General features: G+C 38.3%; 1 protein-coding gene across 1 annotated transcript; it reads left to right on the forward strand.

Moving 5' to 3' along the window:
- Window positions 1–582: 582 nt before the first annotated feature.
- On the forward strand, window positions 583–21,360 carry LHX8 (LIM homeobox 8). The gene is given in 11 exon segments (XM_070746179.1): window positions 583–641; window positions 728–1,005; window positions 3,282–3,374; window positions 4,424–4,588; window positions 7,844–7,965; window positions 12,918–13,138; window positions 14,859–14,962; window positions 18,457–18,552; window positions 18,972–19,155; window positions 20,753–20,798; window positions 20,800–21,360. Coding segments are annotated over 10 exon segments (1,137 nt in total). The 5' UTR covers window positions 583–641; window positions 728–927; the 3' UTR covers window positions 20,828–21,360.
- Window positions 21,361–21,666: the final 306 nt, after the last annotated feature.

The raw sequence follows: 21,666 nt of genomic DNA on the forward strand, positions 1-21,666 counted from the left end.
GAGGAAGGAGGGAAGGGAGCGGAGCGCCAAAATAGACGGATCAAAGGCCGCCTGCGCTGTCTCGGAAGGAGTCCGATCGCCCGCCGGGCATCTCGGTGGTCCAGGTCCGAGGCGTTTTCGGAGATGCGGGATGAGGGTGGCAAATTGGAGGCAGGAATTTTGCGCCGCCGACCACCGGGCCTGTAGTCCCCTTCGGCTGGAGGTTTTGCGCCGATTAACCCGCCTCTTATCTCCCCTGCGGGACTTTGTGACTCAGATGTTCTCGCTTGTCCCCCTTAAGGAGAAAGTTTTTATCCGGGCCGTGTGATCCAGGACGCGGCCCGCTCTCGTCCAGCCTCGCCTTCTCCGCTCGCCCCTAGAAAGGAGCGCGTAAAAACGCAAAGATGCTGAAATATTCGCGCCGTCCACGTCCCAGGCTTTTGCTTGCGCTCCGCGGCAGATGATCCGCTGGAGGTCCGGGTGGAGTGAAGGGGGGAAAGGGGGGGCAACCATAGTGGGTAATCCAGCGTTAACTTGCCCCTTCCCCTTTATTTAAAAAAATCCAAACGGCAGGGGAGAAAAGGCGCTCCCCAGAGCGACTATTTTGGCTTGGTGGCGATCGCAATCTGGCCGTGGCTGGAAGGCGGGTTTTGCGCCAGGAGGTGAGGCTCCAAGCAGCCAGCCAAGAGGCGCGCTTCCCTCTTTGCAGGGTCCACCCCCTTGAAAGCAAAACTTTTTTTCCTGCCAGGGTCTGACCTCAGTGAAGGCGAGCAGAGCGCTTAGGAAGAGGCTGGCGGGAAAACTGCGTACATCCCAAGCCCGGGAAGAGGAGGAGGAATAGGAGGAGGAGGAGATCGGGGAGCTCGTTTTTCGGCCCGGCGGACTTCGAAGAGACTTTTTTCCGTGCGGGGGAGGGGGGTCTGCGAGGAGCGCTCCCAACCCCGGGCCATGTATTGGAAGAGCAGCCAGATGTTTGTGTGTAAACTGGAGAAGGACGTGCCTGCGCTTCGCCTCGCGACGGAGAAGGTGAGCCGGGAGTTTTCTTAAGCAGCTTGTCTGCCTGCACGGAGCTCTCTGCCAACCGGGTTTCGGATTCGAATGTGTCTTGCCTCCCCCCCCTCCCCCAAGGTGTAATGGGACTTTTTGCTTCGGAGTAATTTCCTGTCTTTCAGTGAAAGGCTGGTTAGTCGCGGGGTTAGCAAAAACTTCTCTCCCTTCCCGGTTCTTTTCCTGTGCTTCGGCGGCTTACGTCTGATGGGCGCATTTTCTCCCTCGGGTTCCAAAATATCTGAAAGGAAACTTGGCAGGGTCTGACCTGACACCAGACCAGTGGCCCCAGCTGCGAAGGAGATTCAACGAGAGGATAAGCTACAGTTTTGCCTGTATAGTATTTATATCCCCCCCCTTAAATTTGACTTTTCAGTTAAATGGAAAAACATTAGTACGAAACATCTGCAGGAGGAAATTCCTAATCCATCGAACATTTAGGCTTAGAGGACTGGTGCCGCTTCAGCCACTTACTCTGGAGTAGTCCCTTGACTTTAATCCTTGGCGTGGCTTGAGGGTTGTTTCCTGGTTTCGAACTATTTAAGGCAATAAGTTTTAACCAGCAGGCTTCCTTGGTTTTATTTTTTTAAAAAGTACATTTCCCGGCAATCAACAAGGTAGAGCCAGAATCCTAAAGTCATTATTTTGCCTTCTATGGGACTCATCCGGGGTAAGTGAAATATCGCAGACCGCCTTAATATGCCCCCCCACCCCATCGTTTTTTCTTCTTTATTAAGGACTTATATCAGCTAATTGAAACTTTCAGCCCAGAGTCAATCGGTAAATACACGGCGACTCGATTTAATTTGGCCAGACTGACGCCAGGTCAATTGAACCTGATTCCATTTCTGGGATAGAAACCCCAAGCGACCTCGGAGTTGGCGGATGGGTGACTGCCCTGCATTCTTCCTTCGGGGTCCTCTTGCCCGAAGAACGAACGCCGGCAACGGGGAGGGAGGAGAATTTGGCTCCGGCCTTTACTCTCTGAGACGCGGAGACGTGTCTTCCTGAATTAGGGCCTTTTTATTTTAAAAAAAAAACTCAGAAAGAGTGCCAACTCAGTTCTTAGGTGCCAGGCAAGTTCTAAAAGAGGGACCAAGGCGGGGGGAAAAACTCGGCCTGGGAGCAGTTCGGTCTTCCCCGTGGCAATTTCTCCTCAGTGGTCCCCCAAAAATATTTCCCAAAATTGCAATTGCACTTTTTTTTTTTCCTTTTAAGAACTGCAGAAGCTTCTTGGATGAGAAGCGAAACTTTTTCAACGGAAAAAAACAAACAAACCACCACCCAAGAAAGTGGTATTAGTTGCCTTGGGGGGCTTGGAGTGGGTGGGGAAGCACCTTTGAGACAACCGCGACCAGGATGATTGAAAACCTCCGTGAGGCAAATTCGCCTTGGTGGGTCTTTTCAGACTGGCGGCGGCTAAGCTAGACTCCCTCAGCCGTCTGCTTGAGTTCTGTCTCTTTAATGGCTCTGACAGGGTCAGGAGGCAACTCCTCCGAGTGAGGCGATCCTGAGGTAACGGAGGCCGCTTCGAAGGAGTTGATAAGGGAGAGCGAGGGCTAAGGCTGCTTTGTTCGGCCCCCCGAGCGGGGTTGAGCTGAGGGAGGTCGAGAGGACCCGACCGCCTCGCGTCTCAGCCTCGCCGTGTCAAGCCCTCTTATGTATGCCTCCTCCCTCCCTCTCTCCCTCCCTCCAGTTGACCCAAGGACCAAATTGTTCTTAATCACGCCTCAATTAAATTCAGCTGGCTTCTGATTTCAAGGCTTCTCCTATTCAAGGGACTCGCCATTTTCCAGTCAGTTGTGTTGTGTGCGCGCGCGCCGCCTGTGTTTTAATTTCTCGAGTCGAGTGGTTCCCTCGGCCTATTAACCCCTCCCGGAGAGTTTTAAGTGGCAATTTACAACCCCCGAAAAACCAGAGCTGGAAGTGGTGGGCGACTTATTTAATTGCAGCCGGCCGCCTCGAGGGTTAAGCAAGCTGAGGTATTTTCATTCAAATCGGGGCTCTGGCAGCCGGGCCGGCTTGGGGGGAGGCTGAGGCTGGTGCTCTTTAGCGCTCGAAGGTTTCCCCTTGGGGGGGAGGGGCCGCCGTCGCCCTCTAATTGCCCCCTTTTAAAACTTTCTCTGGTGGGGGGTCGACAGCCCTGCTTCCTTCCTCCTCCTCCTCCTCACACGCACACTGAGGAAACCTCCGCCTCAGGTCCTCGGCGCTCTGTGGAGAGGCGCTAAGGGCGGTCCTGCTCTCTCTTTTTGCAGTTCCCGAAGCTCATGGCTGAGGAGAGCGAGCGAGGAGCAGCCGCTGCCGCCGTGACTGGAAGGAGGCGGAAAAGCGTCGGAGACACAGGGCTGGTAAGAGGCACTCGCGCCGCCACCCGTGAGGAAACGAGAGAGGACAATTTGGGGACGGCGTGTGTGTGGGGGGGGGGGCGTCCTTGGAACTTGCGAAAGGGCCTCAAGTGGGTTGAAGCACGTGGAAGAATGGGAGGAGGGATTGTTATCGATTTGGAGGGAACTTTCCCGGGGGGGACGGCTGGCCCAACAAGAACCCTCACAGCGCTTGAACGTGGCAGGCTGACACGAGGCGACGGCGACCAGCTATGCCAAGAGGTCACCGCCGGCGACTCCCGGGGACGAATTCCCGCCTAAATTTGGGCGCGGGAGCTGATTGGACGACTGCAGGCGCGAGCAACCCCCTTTTTTGCTTTCCGGCGGCTGTTCTGAGGCCGAACTTGTAAAGGGGTCCCTCAAAAAACGGTGTGTTGAGGAGACTCCAAGGGGGAGTAAAGTTTCTGGCCTTGGTGGAAAGTTGGGCGGGATAGGCGGCTTTTGCAAGCCGAGGTGGTTGGGAGTTGTAGCAAGCGGCGCTGGTTCCCCTCAGTCGGTGGGTGCCTAGATGGCCTCTGTCCTCGGGGCTCCTCACAACCGCCTGACTTAACGGATTTTACACGCTTGGCGACGACCCGTGTAGTTGGCTTTGAGGAGAGGAGCGCGTTGCCCTGAGGGGTGGCTTAAGATAAGATTAAAGTAGCGTTGTGAGAGACGGTGGGGGGTGGGGACACGTCACCAATTGCGTCCCAAAGGTACTCTTTTTTCCCCGTCTGAGGCAACTTGGACTGCGGTTTTTTTTTCTTTTGAAGACGTTTCGCTTCTCATCCAAGAGGCTTCTTCCGTTCTTGGATGAGGAGCGAAACGTCTTCAAAGGAAAAAGAACAAAGTCTGGTTGCCTCTTGGGGGGGACTGGAGGAGCCCCTTTGGAACAACCAAGACCTGGGTGGCTGAGATTCTCCATAGATAGACGGTGTCGTCAATTCGTTTTGTGCTGTGGTAAATTGAAGGGAGGGAGGGGGGAGGAACCGAGTCTCGAGTATGTCAGACCTATGCTTGTGTCTCTGTGACAGGTGAGTCCAGAGGTGGTGGCTGATGAGGATTCTTGCTCTTCTTCCACCCCGCTGTCGCCATCCTCTTCGCCCCGTTCCCTGGCTTCTGGCTCAGGCAGCTGCGGGTCCAGCAAATGCATCTGTAATAGTTGTGGTCTAGAGATTGTGGACAAATACCTACTGAAGGTGAGCAAACACTGGGTCTGTGAATGGGAAGGATTAGCAGAGCTGGCATGGTAGCAATTTTCTGGAAGGGCAGCTCCAGCAAAAGCTAAATAAACTTCTCTGGGAGAAGAAATGACTTAAGAATGGACTAGAAACAGCCTTTTAGAATATTGCTTATCTTATCTGCAAGAATAGTGTTTGTGGACGCTATTCTTTACAGAAAGTCCTTACTTTCTGTAGCTGAATAAAGATTGAAGCCTTTTGTGATTTCCTGAAGTTGACCCTTCAATAGCTTTGTTGCAACCTATAGCACTTGTTTGTTGTGTAGAAGAAAATGTTTTAGAATAAATACTATGTTTTGGAAAGAAAAAGTATTGCTGAAATAATTCCCTTTCATTATAATAGATTTGCAGTGGCAAGTTATCACAAAAAGTGTTTTCAAATACTTTTGAAAATATCTTTATACTATAAAATATCTTTGAGATTAATTTGGAAAATTAGCCTGGATGCCATCCCAAATATTTTCAAATCCTGCCTTCTGCTCTCTTTGTTTTAATGGACTACATCAGGTGAGCTTAATTCAGATTGCTATCAACCAGACATCATGTTTAAAGGAAATTAAATTCAACTAAATGTACCTCTGTGAAACTTGGCAGAATATAATCTTCTTTGGCCTTTCAGAAATAACATAACGCTCTTAAATTAATCTGCATATTTGGTCACTTATTAATTCAGGAATGTTAGGGCAATACAATGTTAAAAGGCAAGCAATATTCTATATTTTAATATTTAAAATATTTAAATTTAAACTTAAACTTTGAATGGGTTCAAGAATATTATATATCCATTAAGATATAAGTAAAGATGGATTTTAATTCACATTTGTTGTAAAACAGCATATTCTCAGCACATTCTATAATTATAGGAACAGTGATTTTAAATCTTTATTTGTATGTAGTAAATTTAAATGCAATTTATGAATGAATTATGGATAAATGGGTAATGATCTAATCTAAACTGAAACCTAATTTTATTGTAAAAAGACAGTTTTGATTTTATACTTGATACATGGCAATAACTTCCTATAAGCAATTCAACATTTAAGTCAGACCAAATAAATATGTATGGATTTATGAAGTGTCAGTTTCCAAGAATTAAATTACTTTAATTCTCTGCTAATAAATACTTAAGGCTAAAATAAGCTATTTTCATATTTTACTTGCGTTTTCGCTCTATGGAGTTGTTGAGTAGGAAGCTGATATTTCCTCTTAAAACAAAAAAAAATCTGTTTCAATCTTGGTCTGAATCTACAGATTGGGTTTAGAATACTTCAGTATTTATCCACAATAAATGCTACATTTAAAAGCTTGCCACAGAAGAATTGGAAAGCAAGTAACTACTAAACTCTATGAAGAACTCAAACCACATTGATCATAGAATCCTCAAATAGCATATGGACTCATTTTATTGAGATTACATCCAGTGAAATTATTCAATGGTGTTAGGCCTGTGCTTGTGTCTGGTTTTTTTTAAATCATTGTCTTCCTAATAACTAGTATACAGTACATTCAGGGACAATTATTGCAGAGGTTTTTGTAATTGTTCTTATTTAGGCATAGTTTAAAAAAACTGAATTTGGGAAATACATGACAGGAGCGGATTTGTTATAAACAAAAGAACAATTTATTATTCTTTAATTACAAACCAAACTTTCCTAATGTGTTGCATGCAATGCCAAAAGTTTAAAGGCAATGTTCTGGAAATTATCAAACACATTAATGTTGGGTAGGGCAACTCTTAAAAATTGAAATGCATTTATAAACTTATAAAGAGTGCTAAATATATGAATGTTATTGACTTTTATTTTCCCCTATATATTTTTATTTCTCAACTACTAGCGACACCAAAGAAATCTTAAGACCTTTTATTTCTAATGGGGTGGTTGGTATTATTTTATAGCTAACTCAGAGTCCAGACATGCAGAAAGTTGTATAACTAGTATTTTCCAATTCTTAGTGGTATTGTAACTTTAAACTATTGTACTATAACATATTTTAACATAACATATCAAAAAATCCATTTGTCCAGTTAGCAGTCAATTTCATTCCATATCATTAATGTTGATTTTAATTTGTTTTGAGATTTAGGCAATATATTGTTATATTTATATTATTTTATCAAACCTGAGTGCAGTATGCTGACATTTTAGTTTAAGCTCAAAGGCACTTCAGAAATTAAATTCTAAGAAATAATACAGTTTGGGTTCAAAAAATATTTTTTGCTTATTGAAAGTGTAGCATTACTGACAAATCATTCATAACATCTTACTAAGGCAATTTTATTATCTTTGACAGTCCAAAGAAATTAGATTTATCTTACTTACATCAAATTGTATGTTAATATTCATAAATATAGTTTTGACTGCAAAAATAGTTCACATTTTCAAAAAAGATGTCACAGAAAAATTAGTATGCCCCTATTAATCATGTTCTGAACATCATGTCACAAATTAAATATGCCTCAAATAGAATAGAATACAATGGAATTCTTCATTGGCCAAGTGTGATTGGACACACAAGGAATTTGTCTTGGTGCATAAATTTAATAAATTTAATGATAGAGGAAAAACCCTCCTGTATTCTCTTAATACATGTCTAAATGTGCTAAAATTTGGTCTGTTTCAATTATATGAAACATGCTTCTGACCTCTATGGTCTATGATAACTTCATTATCCAGGATTAGACACTGCTATTCTACACAGGTCTTTTCAGATACTGTACTGTATATGAATTTACTTTTCTACATGAAAAGATACAAAAAATGCATGTCTCTACAGGAACATATTTAGCTTATTGCCTGATGTTGTGGAACAATTTAAGATGTGAAATATCAATGGTAAATTTCATCAAGTGGTAATTACCATAGTTGTTAGACTTAGTTTATGAATTAGAGGTTCATGCTGACATAATTTTACATGATACCATTTAAGTGACTAAAATCTTATTAGATGCTTTACTTCTCCTACAATACAATTATTTATTAAACAAACATTTATTTCAAATCCTAAAATAACTTGTACATATGTTTGTTCAAAAATCATAACAAGCCAGAAATAGATCAAGAAATACATTGTTCTCAACTATAAAGTCAGGAAGTTTGCTTTACCTTTTTAAATATGTTCAAAATTAGAATATTTTTTAAAATGTTTTCCACTTTTAACTCTTGTTTCATAAGTTACCCAAATGAAAGATTTCAATTTTCTTTTTCCTTCCTAGGTAAATGATATGTGCTGGCATGTACGCTGCCTTTCCTGCAGTGTATGCAGGACCTCTTTAGGAAGGCATACAAGTTGCTATATCAAGGACAAAGACATTTTCTGCAAACTAGATTATTTCAGGTATACTGTGCAACTTAAGTACATTTTATTTTGGAACAGCAAATGGAAATCTGTGGAATGTTTTTTCTGTGTAGAGATACATGTTCAACTTGCTTTGGATGGAATATTATCTGAAGGCACAGTGCCGCACTGATACAAATATACCTATGTCTTCCTCTTAATGAGATATATTACTCTTCCTTTATATCGGGGACATGTATAGTATACTTTTACTTTCCATTCAAAAGAGTGTGTCCTAGGAACAAACTATATATAGAGAGAGGCAAAAATTACTTTGCATCTTGCTACATTAGTTTAGATTTCAGATTTAGTCTAAACATTAATTTAGATTTCTTTACAGAGTTAGATTTCTTCCAGACTTTTGTCTAATTGTGTAATGATAGCAGCCATATTGTAGAGTCCTATTTGACCCCGTAATTTTGTGATGCTGGGTATAGATGGATTTTGCATACCGTATTGATTTGTAGCTAAGTAGATTTTATCTAGTTTTGGTCAAAATATTACTCAAGAACTGTGAGGAAGAATTTGAAACTTGAAGAATACTGGGTAACATAGTAAAAGCTTGAACAATGCATGCCACTGCTGGCCCACCACTACTCTCATTTGGGCACTATAATAGAATTGTTTTTATTTTGTTCAGAGAATTATAAGCTTTTATTTACTCTGGGCTGGCCAAGCCCTCCTTAATCTTGAAGGTAGTGTACAACTATATAACCCTTTGCCTCTGTATAAGCTTGGTGGAGCATAGTGGTTACAGATATTTATCTTGAATATGTCAGTGTTCCACCGTACAAACATATACCACCAAAATCCATCTGTCTCTTTCTTTTTCTTCAGTAGTCATTATATTTAAAAAGGGAAGTATGTTACATGCTGAAAAATAATTGCTAATGTTAAGCAGATTATATTTGCTGTGGAGGTTTTTTTTAATTATTAAAATTCCAGGTGCTTTAAAAAATTCTTGTATCATGTATGATAACTTTAATATTCAATGAACTCTAGAATCTGGAATTCTAATTTGTCCTAATGTGAACGATACGTTGGCCCTGCTCACTCTTGCATATCTCAAAAAATGTATGCTAGAATATGTGATAAGAAGCTGGAATATTTGTTTTGCCCTCAGTGTGGTAGGTGGTTAGCTTTCTTACTGAAATAGGAGTGTATAAAGTGCTGACTGATTTTAATTATGGTATATTGGGATTTTAGTTTGTAATTGTTTCATTAATTAGATTTGTTGTTGCATTGTTTGCATTGTTTATATTGTGTCTTGTGAGCCGCCCCGAGTCTTCAGAGAAGGGCAGCATCCAAATCTAATTTTATTATTATTATTATTATTATTATTATTATTATTATTATTATTATTATTATTATCATTATTATCATTATTATCATTATTATCATTATTATCATTATTATCATTATTATTAATGTCACTGGATCACATATCTAGCCCTAATGAAAACAGTATTTTATTTCTCTTTTATACATTAGATGGAACATAAATAATTGCCCAACAGTATTATTTGTGTGGGGTGATGCATAAAAACACATAACATGTGTTTTTCTAAAGACAGTATTACTATATATGTTCAGCCAATATTATGATTGGCATTGAACAATTAAATATTGAACTATTATATTTTAATACAAATATGTATATCAACACTAAGATTATAAAAGCCCGATTAACATAACAAATATAAATATCATTATTATTATTTGTATCAAAATGAATTATACCTAGATGCCATACTGTTCATGCATTGATGTGTATATCTAAAAAGAAAGAAAGGAAGGAAAGAAAGAAAAAAAGAAAAAGAAAGAAAGAACGCAATTATTAACAGAAGAGAATACTTGTAGTGCAGAGGTGAACTTTGGGGTCCTTCTGTCTGAGCTTGGTTGTTGTCTTCAAGACGTTTCGTTACCCAACTGGGTAACATCAGCAGTGCTACAAGGGTGACTTGTATATAAATATAGAACAAAAGTCACTCCTTTCTAGCATTGCTGATATTACCTTTAAGAAACCTTTACAAGAAAACAATCCCAGAGAGCACCAAGTACCCTACAAACACAATTATCTTGAATGATTTTTTTTCTATTTGACAGTAAAGTTAAGTTTTCAAAAAAGGGTTTGAAGTTCTTAAGATGTTTTCTGTTCAGTTTTTCTGTCTTCTTCCCATCTGGAACTGTTTACCTTCACAAAGTGCAGTTACTTTATCTAGCACTAAAGTATTTTTATTTCACTGCCGCCACAATGGGGAAGTAACTATTCCTGCATTCTCTTCAGAGCATCCACAACAACTAAGATACATCACTGAAGGTACTTTACTGCTAGAATAAACTACTGCTATTTAATAAAAAGAGTAAGTGAAAATGTAGCATTTAATTACTAAGGATTTGGGACTTGTGACCGTGGCATAAACCTGCAGGACCCAGGGGAAGAGCCTTCTCTGTGGTGGCCCCTGCCCTCTGGAACCAACTCCCCCCAGAGATTAGAATAGCCCCCACCCTTCTTGCCTTTCGCAAGCTTCTTAAAACCTACCTTTGTCGTCAGGCATGGGGGAATTAAGATATTATTTTCCCATAGGCTTCCACAATTTATGTATGGTACGTTTGTATGTATGATTGGTTTTAAAATAAGGGTTTTTAGCTTCTGTAGTATTGGATTGTCGCACGTTGTTTTTATTATTGTTGTTAGCCGCCCCGAGTCTACGGAGAGGGGCGGCATACAAATCCAATAAAACTAAACTAAACTAAACTGCACTTTTCACTTTACAAAAAGAAATGAGAAATTCATTTTAATTATACTTGACCAACATTTTTTCATCCAAATATGTATTATTTGCATTATTTATTATAATTATTTGTGGAACCTTAATTTACATATCTGAGATTTGGAAAATTTTAGTAAACTTTTGAAGACGTATTGGGCACTAACTGCATTGATTTTGGCAGGTTCAATGGTGCTGTTGCACAGACTATCATACGCTTCTTAACATTCTCAGTTTATTTTTCTTTCAGTTGATAGCAATAAAAAGTAGTTGACCTGAATATTGTCAAAATATTTAAACAAATGTGTTTTTATATGTGAAATCTTTATCATCTCACTTAGCAGAAACCACCTACTTGAATTACTGTACCACAAAATACTCTTGGGTGGAGCTGTCCTTGAAAGCATATCATACCTTTTTTAAAAAGATAAATGATTCTGAGATTATTTTTTTTTTAAAAAAATGTATATTTTTTCCTTTGACTCATAATTGAGTCATCCAATTGGGATTAGAATAGAGTTAGATATTGATCCTACTGTGGTCTTCATCCAAATTGGAGACTGTCTTTCAACATTTTTAATAAAGAGAAAGATGGAAATAGGGCTCTTGCATTTTCATCAATGGGCAAAGTTGAAGTGCCCTACTCTTCCTTTTATTAAGTCACAAATATGTGACTTAAGATGGCATGATAACACAGTAGTCACTATTGTTCTATTGCTCTTTGATGCCTGTGCCATTAATTTTTCATAGATTCCGGTATTTATTTATTCATTCATTCATTCATTCATTTATTTATTAAATTTGTATGCCGCCCCTCTCCGCAGACTCGGGGCGGCTAACAACAATAAAAAGACAATGTAAACAAATCTAATATTTAAAAAATCTAAAAAACCCAATTTAAGAGATCAGTCACACATACAGTCATACCATACATAAATTTTATAAGCCTAGGGGAAGGGAATATTTCAATTCCCCCATGCCTGATGACAGAGGTGGGTTTTTAAGAGCTTACGAAAGGCAAGGAGGGTGGGGGCAACTCTGATATCTGGGAGGAGTTGGTTCCATAGGGTCGGGGCTGCCACAGAGAAGGCTCTTCCCCTGGGTCCTGCCAAATGACATTGTTTGATCGACGGGACCCGGAGAAGGCCAACTCTGTGGGACCTAACTGGTCACTGGGATTCGTGCGGCAGAAGGCGGTCCCGGAGATATTCTGGTCCAATGCCATGAAGGGCTTTATAGGTCATAACCAACACTTTGAATTGTGACCAGAAACCGATGGGCAACCAGTGCAGACTGCGGAGTGTTGGAGTAACATGGGCATATTTAGGAAAGCCCATGATAGCTCTCGCAGCTGCATTGTGCACGATCTGGAGTTTCCAAACACTTTTCAAAGGTAGCCCCATGTAGAGAGCATTACAGTAGTCGAGCCTCGAGGTGATGAGGGCATGAGTGACTGTGAGCAGTGACTCCCGGTCCAAATAGGGCCGCAACTGGTGCACCAGGCGAACCTGGGCAAACACTCCCCTCGCCACAGCTGAAAGATGTTTCTTTAATGTGAGCTGTGGATGGTTAATTTTGGTTTTCACTGCTAATGCTGAGTTCTAATATTTTCCTTCCATCATTTAGTTGCTATTACCTTACATCATTTTGTTTGGATTTTTAACTGTGCATTATTTTTGTTTTAAATATTGTGTGTACTCTTTTAAAAACGATAATTTGAACACAAAATAGCATATTTGTTCAAAATAGCATGTCTCTTGATATCTGGGCTTTTTAAAAAAATATGATGGAATTGATAAAATTAAGGATTCTAGCTGACTGATGATGATACCACATTTCAAAAAAATAAACAATTGAAAAGGATTAGCAATTTCAACTACATCGAGGTAAAATCCAGTGTAACTTCATAGACGGTATATAACATAACAACGGGATTTCTGAATAACCCATTAGGTATTGTGCTTGGGTATCTCCTTTATGGTTTTCTGCAGAAATCATGAAAGGCATAAAGGAATGCAAAAGTAAGTTTTCTGTTGGTTGATAAAATGCAATGGAAATTAAACAAATGCAAATTCAGGCTTTTAAGAGGCCAAGAGAATTTAGTGTAAACTTCAGGCAAAATAATATTACAGAATCAGGCTTGTGATTTGTGCTTCATTTATTTTTCCTCTTCTTCTGTAGACGGTACGGAACACGCTGTTCTCGCTGTGGTAGGCACATCCATTCTACTGACTGGGTTCGACGAGCCAAGGGAAACGTGTATCACTTGGCCTGCTTTGCCTGTTTCTCCTGCAAAAGACAGCTCTCAACAGGAGAGGAGTTTGCTTTGGTTGAAGAGAAAGTCCTCTGTAGGGTGCATTATGATTGCATGTTAGACAACTTGAAAAGGGAAGTTGAAAATGGTAAGCTTCCCTTTTATCCCATTAAAGTTCTCTTCCCCAGAACAGAATCCATTCTTCTGGTGATGCAGATAGTTCCCTCTCCTCCAGCATTTTACAAACTAAAAATATTTTTCCATTGTTATTATTATTTTTATTATTATTTATTAGATTTGTATGCCGCCCCTCTCCGAAGACTCGGGGTGTCTCACAACAGCTTTTATTGTTAATTAATTGGTGTGGGTATCCATGTAGGATAGCTCATAAATCTTCTGTGTTCTTCCTTACGTCTATCCTGAATCTTGAAGACAATTTTTGAAAATCAATTTCTAGCTCTACATGTTGTTCCATAGTTAATGTGTGGATACAGCATTAAGAGAAGTTTACTTTCAGTAGCTTTGAAAGTTCTGGAGAACTTTACCTTATCTCTAATCATGATCAGAAATATGGCTGTGGTAAAAATTATCCTAAAACACAAGCTACTTCAAAATACAGATTACTTGTAATTTTTTAAAAATTTCTATTAAGCATTTTGGTGATAATATTCTGAGTAGTAAAAGATTTTTAAAAAAAGACACCACTAAAAATATAAAAACAAGGCGTAATAGGTTGTTTGGCATAATTACCCATATTTTTCATAGTATAAAACATACCTTTCGCCAACCCCTAAAGGAGGGTGGAAATGTCGGTGTGTCACATACACAAAACCCAGCCATTTTTAGGCTCCCAAAGCCCACCTCCGTGCCTCCCATTTTTGTGAAAAATGGGGTGCGTAGAGGATTTGGAAGGCCTGCAGAGTACTCCTGGGGGCTGGGGGAAGGCAAAAACACAGCCATTTTTGTGAAAAAATGGGTGAAAATGGGCATTTTTTTGCAAAAACTGGGGCATTTGTGCCTTTCCGCAGGCCCGGGAAGAACTCTGCAGGCTTCCCAAACCCTCTGTATGCTCAATGTTTTTAAAAAATGGGTCTATTTTTGAAAAAAAAAAAGATACACAGAGGGTTTGGGAGGCTTGCAGAGTGCTCCTGGGGAGTGCTGGGGAAAAGCAAAAACACACTCATTTATGCAAAAGATGGCCCCATTTTTGCAAAACCAAGGTGCGCATAGAGTTGGGAGGCTTGCAGAGTGGTCTTGGGGGTCAGGGAGGACAAAAACTTTTTTTCTTACCTCTTTGAAATCTTGGTACATCTTATACACTGGTGCATCTTATAGTCTGGAAAATATGGTAGATTTTTGCAGTTCTTTCAAAACATATCATCATTGACTGCATATTTGTCTTTTTAAAGAAACATATGTTCACTTCATTTCAATGTTTTCAATTGGGTAGATTTGGTTGTCAAAATTTAGCCAATGAGAAAAGTTGTGTCTGTGAAACTAGATATTAGTTATCTAGATGAACATTGCTTTTATAGGATTATTTACTTCTGCTAATTGCAAAATAAACTAATTTTCACCTGAATGTTCTAATCTGTCTGGTAGCTCATAAATATTTTTTAGATATAAACTCGGCTTATAATACAGATGTTACTCTGAAAAACTGCTTTAAATTATTTTATTATTCTGAATAATTATGAAATGTGTAAAATGTATATAAGTATTCAAATTTCAGACTAGCTGTTTCATAATAGTAAATAATGGATATTTTCATAGTTTAAGTATATTGTGGATATTGGAAGTTGATTATAAAGGAATATCTGTAAATAATATCAGTGCTACAATTGGACTTCTTCTCTCTTTAATTTCAGGGAATGGTATTAGTGTAGAAGGTGCATTATTAACAGAGCAAGATGTTAATCATCCCAAACCAGCAAAAAGAGCTCGAACCAGTTTCACAGCAGATCAGCTGCAGGTAGAACCATTGAATCGTAGATTGCTATAATCAGAGCTATGGTGGGGAGCTGAGCATAGCCATGATGAAGAAGCATAGCAATTGTACACGGTGCATAATTTAAAAAATTCTGTATAAATTAGTTGTTTATAAAGAAATTATACGCTCAATGGTATATGATTTCTCTTAATACCAAGGCACAGCATGTTCCTGGAATAAATTTGTGAGCTTTTGCTGTTTCATATGAATTAGTTACTCTTCAAGCTTTTCAATTTCCCTCAAGGCAGTTAGTAATTCTGCAAAGTGAAAGCATAAATGCTGATCTATTTTGACTACTTGATGAATTTCATTACATCAGACATTTACACGACTTCCATAATCGCAATAGGAGGTTAAATACAGTAGTTCTATGTAACATGAAGTAAAATATTAGGATCTGTGCAAGTAACAGATTTCCAAGGAACATAAGCTTTTCATGTTTTTGATGCCATGTAAATGCAATAGTATGTGACAATAAAAAAATTATTGTTCTTCACTCCAAACAGAGTGTTATAGTTAAATGATGGGATTAATTTAGTATTGGCTGCCTAACTGTGTTCAGAATATTGTAAACAAGTTGATATCTTTGTACTTTAGAATAGGTTACTCTATACTAGCCCCAATTGCTGCAAAATAAGTGCAAAGGAGTATGTTTATGAACCAAATTTCTTCCTGTATTCAGTTACTGCATTTTTGCTTTATTTTGTTGTAAATAAACTGGAAACTAAACACATTTTAGCATTCTTCGTAACTGCATATTTAATCCTCTATTGCATTGGCACCATAATGCTGTCATCTTTTTAGGAGTTTTCTTTAATTGTTGATTTCTAATTAAAATAATACAATTTATTTTAATTGTTTTAGTCTAAGTGTTAGTGTTTCAGATATTAATTCTGATCTTGTAAAATAAACACAGGATATTCATTTAACATTTAAATAAAATGTTTTTATTTTGATTAAAACTTAAACCTCACTCTTTAAATAAAATGTGCAGTGAAAATGGTTTACCATATATTTAGAATAAGATAAATTGCCATAAAAATAACAAATAACAAAACAACAATAACCAAGAATAAAGGAAGTGAAAAAACAAAAAAGTAGAAATTTAACCTAAAATTCTACCATTGGCAAGTGAAATTATATATTTTAGGATGTTATTTAGGAAACATAACAAAGCTAACATACTAGTCCTCCACTTACAACAGTTCATTAAGTGACTATTCAAAGTTACAATCATACTGAAAAATTGACTTATGACCATTTTTCACAGCTACGTCCTTTGCAGCAGCTCCATGGTCACATAATCAAAATTCAGACACTTGGTTCATATTTATGAGTGTTGCTGTTTCCCAGGGTCATGTGATCACCTTTTGCAGTCTGACAAGCAAAGTCAATAGGGAAGCCAGATTCACTTAACCACCGTGTTACTAATTTGACAACTGCAGTGATTTACTCTACAAATGTGGCAAGAAAAGTCATAAAATGGTGCAAAGCTCACTTAACTAATTTCTCCCGTAGCAACATAAACTCTGGGCCGAATTGTGGTCATAAGTCGAGGACTATCTCTAGTTCAGAAATCCTAGTGTATATCAGTTTGGGGAAAATCGAATCTCATTATATCATATATATTTTAGACTATTTAAATGGCTATCACAGGCAACACTGTAAGGCAGAGTTTTAGCAAGAGCTCTGTATTGGGATCATCTGTGTTGAGAGCACCGTTGTGCCTACCGTCCCTGTCCTACTGTCTTACTGTCTTCTTTTATCCGTTATACTTGCTTGACAAAATAAATAAATAAAATATTTACAGTTTACAGGTAGTTCTTGATTTATAATCACTTGTTCAGTGACTATTTGAAGTTAAACGGCACTGTAAAAAGTGACTTATGACTCTTTTCCAGGCTGAATCCTTGTCACATTATTATTTATTATTATTTATTGGATTTGTATGCCGCCCCTCTCCGCAGACTCGGGGCGGCTAACAACAGTGGTAAAACAACATGAACAATCCAATTAATAAAAACAACTAAAAAAACCCTTATTATAAAAACAAACAAACATACACACAAACATACCATGCATAACTTGTAGTAGCCTAGGAGCAAAGGATAACTTAACTCCCCCATGCCTGGCGACAAAGGTGGGTCTTAAGTAATTTGCAAAAGACAGGGAGGGTGGGGGCCGTTCTAATCTCTGGGGGGAGTTGGTTCCAGAGGGCCGGGGCCGCCACAGACAAGGCTCTTCCCCTGGGGCCCACCAAACAACATTGTTTGGTCGACGGGACCCGGAGAAGGCCAACTCTGTAGGACCTTATCGGCCACTGGGATTCATGATCAAAATTTAGATGTTTGGGCAGCTGGCATGAATTTATGATGGTTGCAATGTCACAACTCGTGATCATTTTTCGCAAACCTCTGAAAAGCAAGGTCAACGAGGAACCAGATTCACTTAACAGCTGTGTTACTAACTTAACAACTGGGTGACAAGAAATATTGTAAAATGGGGCCACTTAATGTCTGTCTTGCTTAGCAACAAAAATTTGGGGCCCAATTGTGGTTGTAAATCAAGGACTACCTATATAAGTCTTTAATAGACAATTCAATTAAATGTGACCAAAATTTGAGTGCTTGGCAGTTGGTTCAGATTTAAGATGGTTACACAGTGCCAGAGTCATGTGACCCCCTTTTGCAACCACCTGACAAGCAAAGTCAATAGGCAAGCTAGATTCCCTTAACAACAGTGTTACTAACTTAACAACTGCAGTGATTCACTTAACAACTGTGGCAAGAAAGGTCGCAAAATGGGGCAAAATTCACTTAATAAATATCTCACTTAGCAACAGAAATTCTGGACCCAATTGTGGTTGTAAGTCGAGGACTACCTTTCATCAACTTTACCACATGTCTTGTGCATGCTACTGGCAAGCTAGAACAGAGCAAGAATTCCAGAGCTAACTATGAATGAAGGAATTAGGGAAAGGAAAATTTAGTATGTTTTGTGAAAATTCTCTACGTAGGATTCTTGTATTTTGACTTGCTAAAACACAAGTAGAAAGCAACATTTCATAAGATGAATGTGTTACATAGATATGATTAAAAGGCCTTATGATAAATTCCTATTGTATGTTATTCAATGATAAATTAGGGTTAGGGTTAATTTTGCTTTGATTTTTTTTATTTTCTTAAGAATTCAGGTTAGCTCTGTTCTAGTCCCTTGCTATAATTAGCCCTTAGTAAAGCCATGCACTTTCACAGGCCTCTATGATAACAACAAAACTATATTTGACCATTTGTAGTAGGTTTTTAGGTCACTGGGGCTATGAGTAGGTATTAAGCCATATTACAATTATTTTGCAAGCTCTAGTCTCAATAGTACACTTTGCTTCAAAAGTACTATTGAAGCTACAGGATTACTGTTTCTTGATTATTTGTGCAGTTTTTGTCAGTATGTCATAAAACATGCTATTTTTTTTCCAGGTAATGCAAGCACAGTTTGCTCAGGATAACAATCCAGATGCACAAACATTGCAAAAACTGGCAGAAAGAACAGGCTTGAGCAGGCGTGTGATACAAGTAACTATATTGAATATTAAAAGTTTAAAAGATCTCCACTTTTAATTTTTAGTTAAAATAATTTTAATAGCTTATAATAATTCAGAAACAATTATTTTTCCAAAAGAAAAATATAGTTAGTTTCCCATTAAATATTTCCACATGGCTGAAGCAATATGATTTACAATTATCAGCAATGCAAGTCATATTTATAATGATTGTGTATGTTGATGCTATAGACTTCTATAGAGCTTCTATAGGGTCTGTATACTAGACTGGAGAGAAAAATAGTGAGATTTTATTAACTGGATTCTATATGGAATTAATGACACAATGCAAAAAAAAATGCAACTAATAACTATGTTTTTAATTCATCTGTTTAGCATGAAAATAAGAGTAACAACTAATCAAATTCTTGGTTTTTTTTTATTCATTTCCAGGTATGGTTTCAAAATTGTAGAGCACGCCATAAGAAACATGTTAGTCCCAACCACTCATCCACTGCTCCTGTTACAACAGTCCAAGCTTCTAGACTTTCACCACCAATGTTAGAAGAAATGGCATATTCAGCATACGTGCCACAAGATGGGACAATGTTAACAGCTCTCCATAGTTACATGGATGGTAGGTACAGTGGCTTGCTATAACTGCTCCGTGGACTTGAGAAGATTGGGTGAAATGAAACCTTTAGCTCAGGGTTGGGCACCATGCAACCCATAGGCTGCCAATTCTGCCTTTATTTTATGTCCAATATCATATTGTGAGAAACCCTAGTTTTTCCAGGGAGTTTTGAAAAAAACAACACCTCCATGACCTACTGTTGCAGAGAGACATTTGAGATGAGTAGCAATGCCTGCTATAGGCTCAGAAGGGAAACCGGAGCTTTACATATAATATTTCTCCTCAGAAAAAATGCTTTAAAGTGTGCTACTAATTTATTATTTCACTTTGTTAAAGGGGCTGATTCTGAGGCTGCTCGCAGTTGTTGAAATCACATGGAAAGAATGGAATTATGTGTAATTAATATGGTTCTATCCATTTGCAACATAGAATCACAGGCATAAGTCCAGCGTAAAGAACTAGTCTCCCTGCCCATTAGTGGAATTCTAAATCCTAGAGTTAAAAAAACTCTAGGAGTTATTTCCTACATATCTTCTTGAATTTTTCATATTACTTCTCCAAAGATTCATTTCAGGTTTGCAGTATACAACGTTTGCCCTTATTCTTATAGTTACCTATCACTATGGGGCTGCAAGAATTGTTCAAAGAAAAGCGAGATAATTCGCACGTAAGATTTTTTTTTGTTTAAATAATAGTTGGATGATTGATAGTGAGGTTGTTCTCCCTGTGACCTTTCACAGACCTTCATGATAACACTAGAACTTTATTTGACCCATTTCTGGTAGGTTTTTAGGTCACTGGGGCTATGAGTAGGTATTAAGCCATATTACAATTATTTTGCAAGCTCTATTCCCAAAGAGTTTTTGGGATTGTATTCAACTCTAGCTCTGGATTTGTCCATAGTCTTTTTTTTCTTCTTCAATACAATGAGAGTGGGATTTTTTTTTCTCTAGTATATTTCCTTATTAAGGGAATAATGAAATGTTTAAGCATCACATTCCATCTATCACACCATTTGAATTTCACATTTTTAAGGAGTAAAAATTTTTAAGGAGTCCAACCCCTTCCCCAAATGTTAAAAGGTATTATTTACATAGCACTTAAAACACAGATATACACTCCATAATCAAATCATTCATGTAGATGAAAAATATATATATTAAGGTACATTGACCTTATTCTAGGCATATTTTGATACCCACTGTTGGTTAAAAAGAACACCTAGCTCTAACAACAGCTGTGGCTTCTCCTTTTAGCTGAAATAGCTACCATCATTTAAAGCACTCTATATATTTATGATGAAAATTTTCTTAGTTGTAGATATGCTCAGAAAGACGTTAAATGAAGTTGCAATAAAATCCCTTACCTGCAATTTGCCGAACTGCAGGTATAAATACAGTTCATATGGGAGAAGCAGGCATCATCAAGGGTCTGAACATGTGGAATGCATGGTCTTTCCAGACGGACTTTTTCCCAAGCTTGAAATGGGTACGGCTTGTTAGTATCCTAGCCATATCAATACAATTGGGTTTTTTTTAATTCACAAGTAATATTTTTGTATTTCCAGCCAGGCTGATCAAAAATCTTTCTATTTTTGTAGCTCATTCACTTTCTGCTCTTGGACTCCAGCCTTTGCTAACCCATTCAGATACAACTGCCAATAAATCACAGCTGATTTATTTATTTCAGGGACATGAGATTAAGGAGATACATTCTGAGTCACCTATTGTACTCTGTCATTGAAAATCAATTTAATCTTAAATAGCATCCAAAGTGTTTTGAAGACCATTTAGTTGCCCAAGTGTGTAAGTATAGATGGCTTGCAGGACACTTTTATGGCTTTCTCCATAAATACTGTATGTTTACAAACTTTATTGAAGAGAAACATCTTTTTTTTGTATTGTCTGGAAATAGTCCACTCTAGCTATGTGTTTGTTAATTTATTTATCATCAAAAGAGCACTTTGCCTAAAAGACAGGACTGACAATTGTGCAAAATGTTTACAATTCTTTGTGAAATTATAGTTCATCATAAGTTTGTACCTGTAAGTTATTGTTATTAAAGTATTACTTGTATTTGAGTTACATACAGCCTATACGTCAAAACTTATGTCCACAAATTGGCAAAATTTCAGTTGCCAGCATTCTCCAACTGACCTAAATAAAGCCTTCTGTTGTAGCATGCCAAATAAACATGGCAATGTGTTAATGGTATAATTGTGTTTTTTTAAAAAAAATAATAAAAAACAACATGATTTTACGGTAGTTGTAAAGATATAAGCAGAAAACAGACTCTGTAATTGTTCAATCTGGAAATCTCTAAGTTAGATGGTAATGATAACTTGATGTAAAATCAATTAAACATAGACATTGAACATTAATGATGCACATTACCAAAAAAAATGCACTATTAGGCTATTTAACATTTCCCTATTTTTCTGGTTTGGCTTTCTCCAGAATATATTTTATCTACCAATGTTTCTGAATTATATACCATAGTTACAGTATATGTATT

The sequence above is a fragment of the Erythrolamprus reginae genome, chromosome 3 (assembly GCF_031021105.1).
Source record: "Erythrolamprus reginae isolate rEryReg1 chromosome 3, rEryReg1.hap1, whole genome shotgun sequence".
NCBI classification, from domain to species: Eukaryota; Metazoa; Chordata; class Lepidosauria; order Squamata; family Dipsadidae; genus Erythrolamprus; species Erythrolamprus reginae.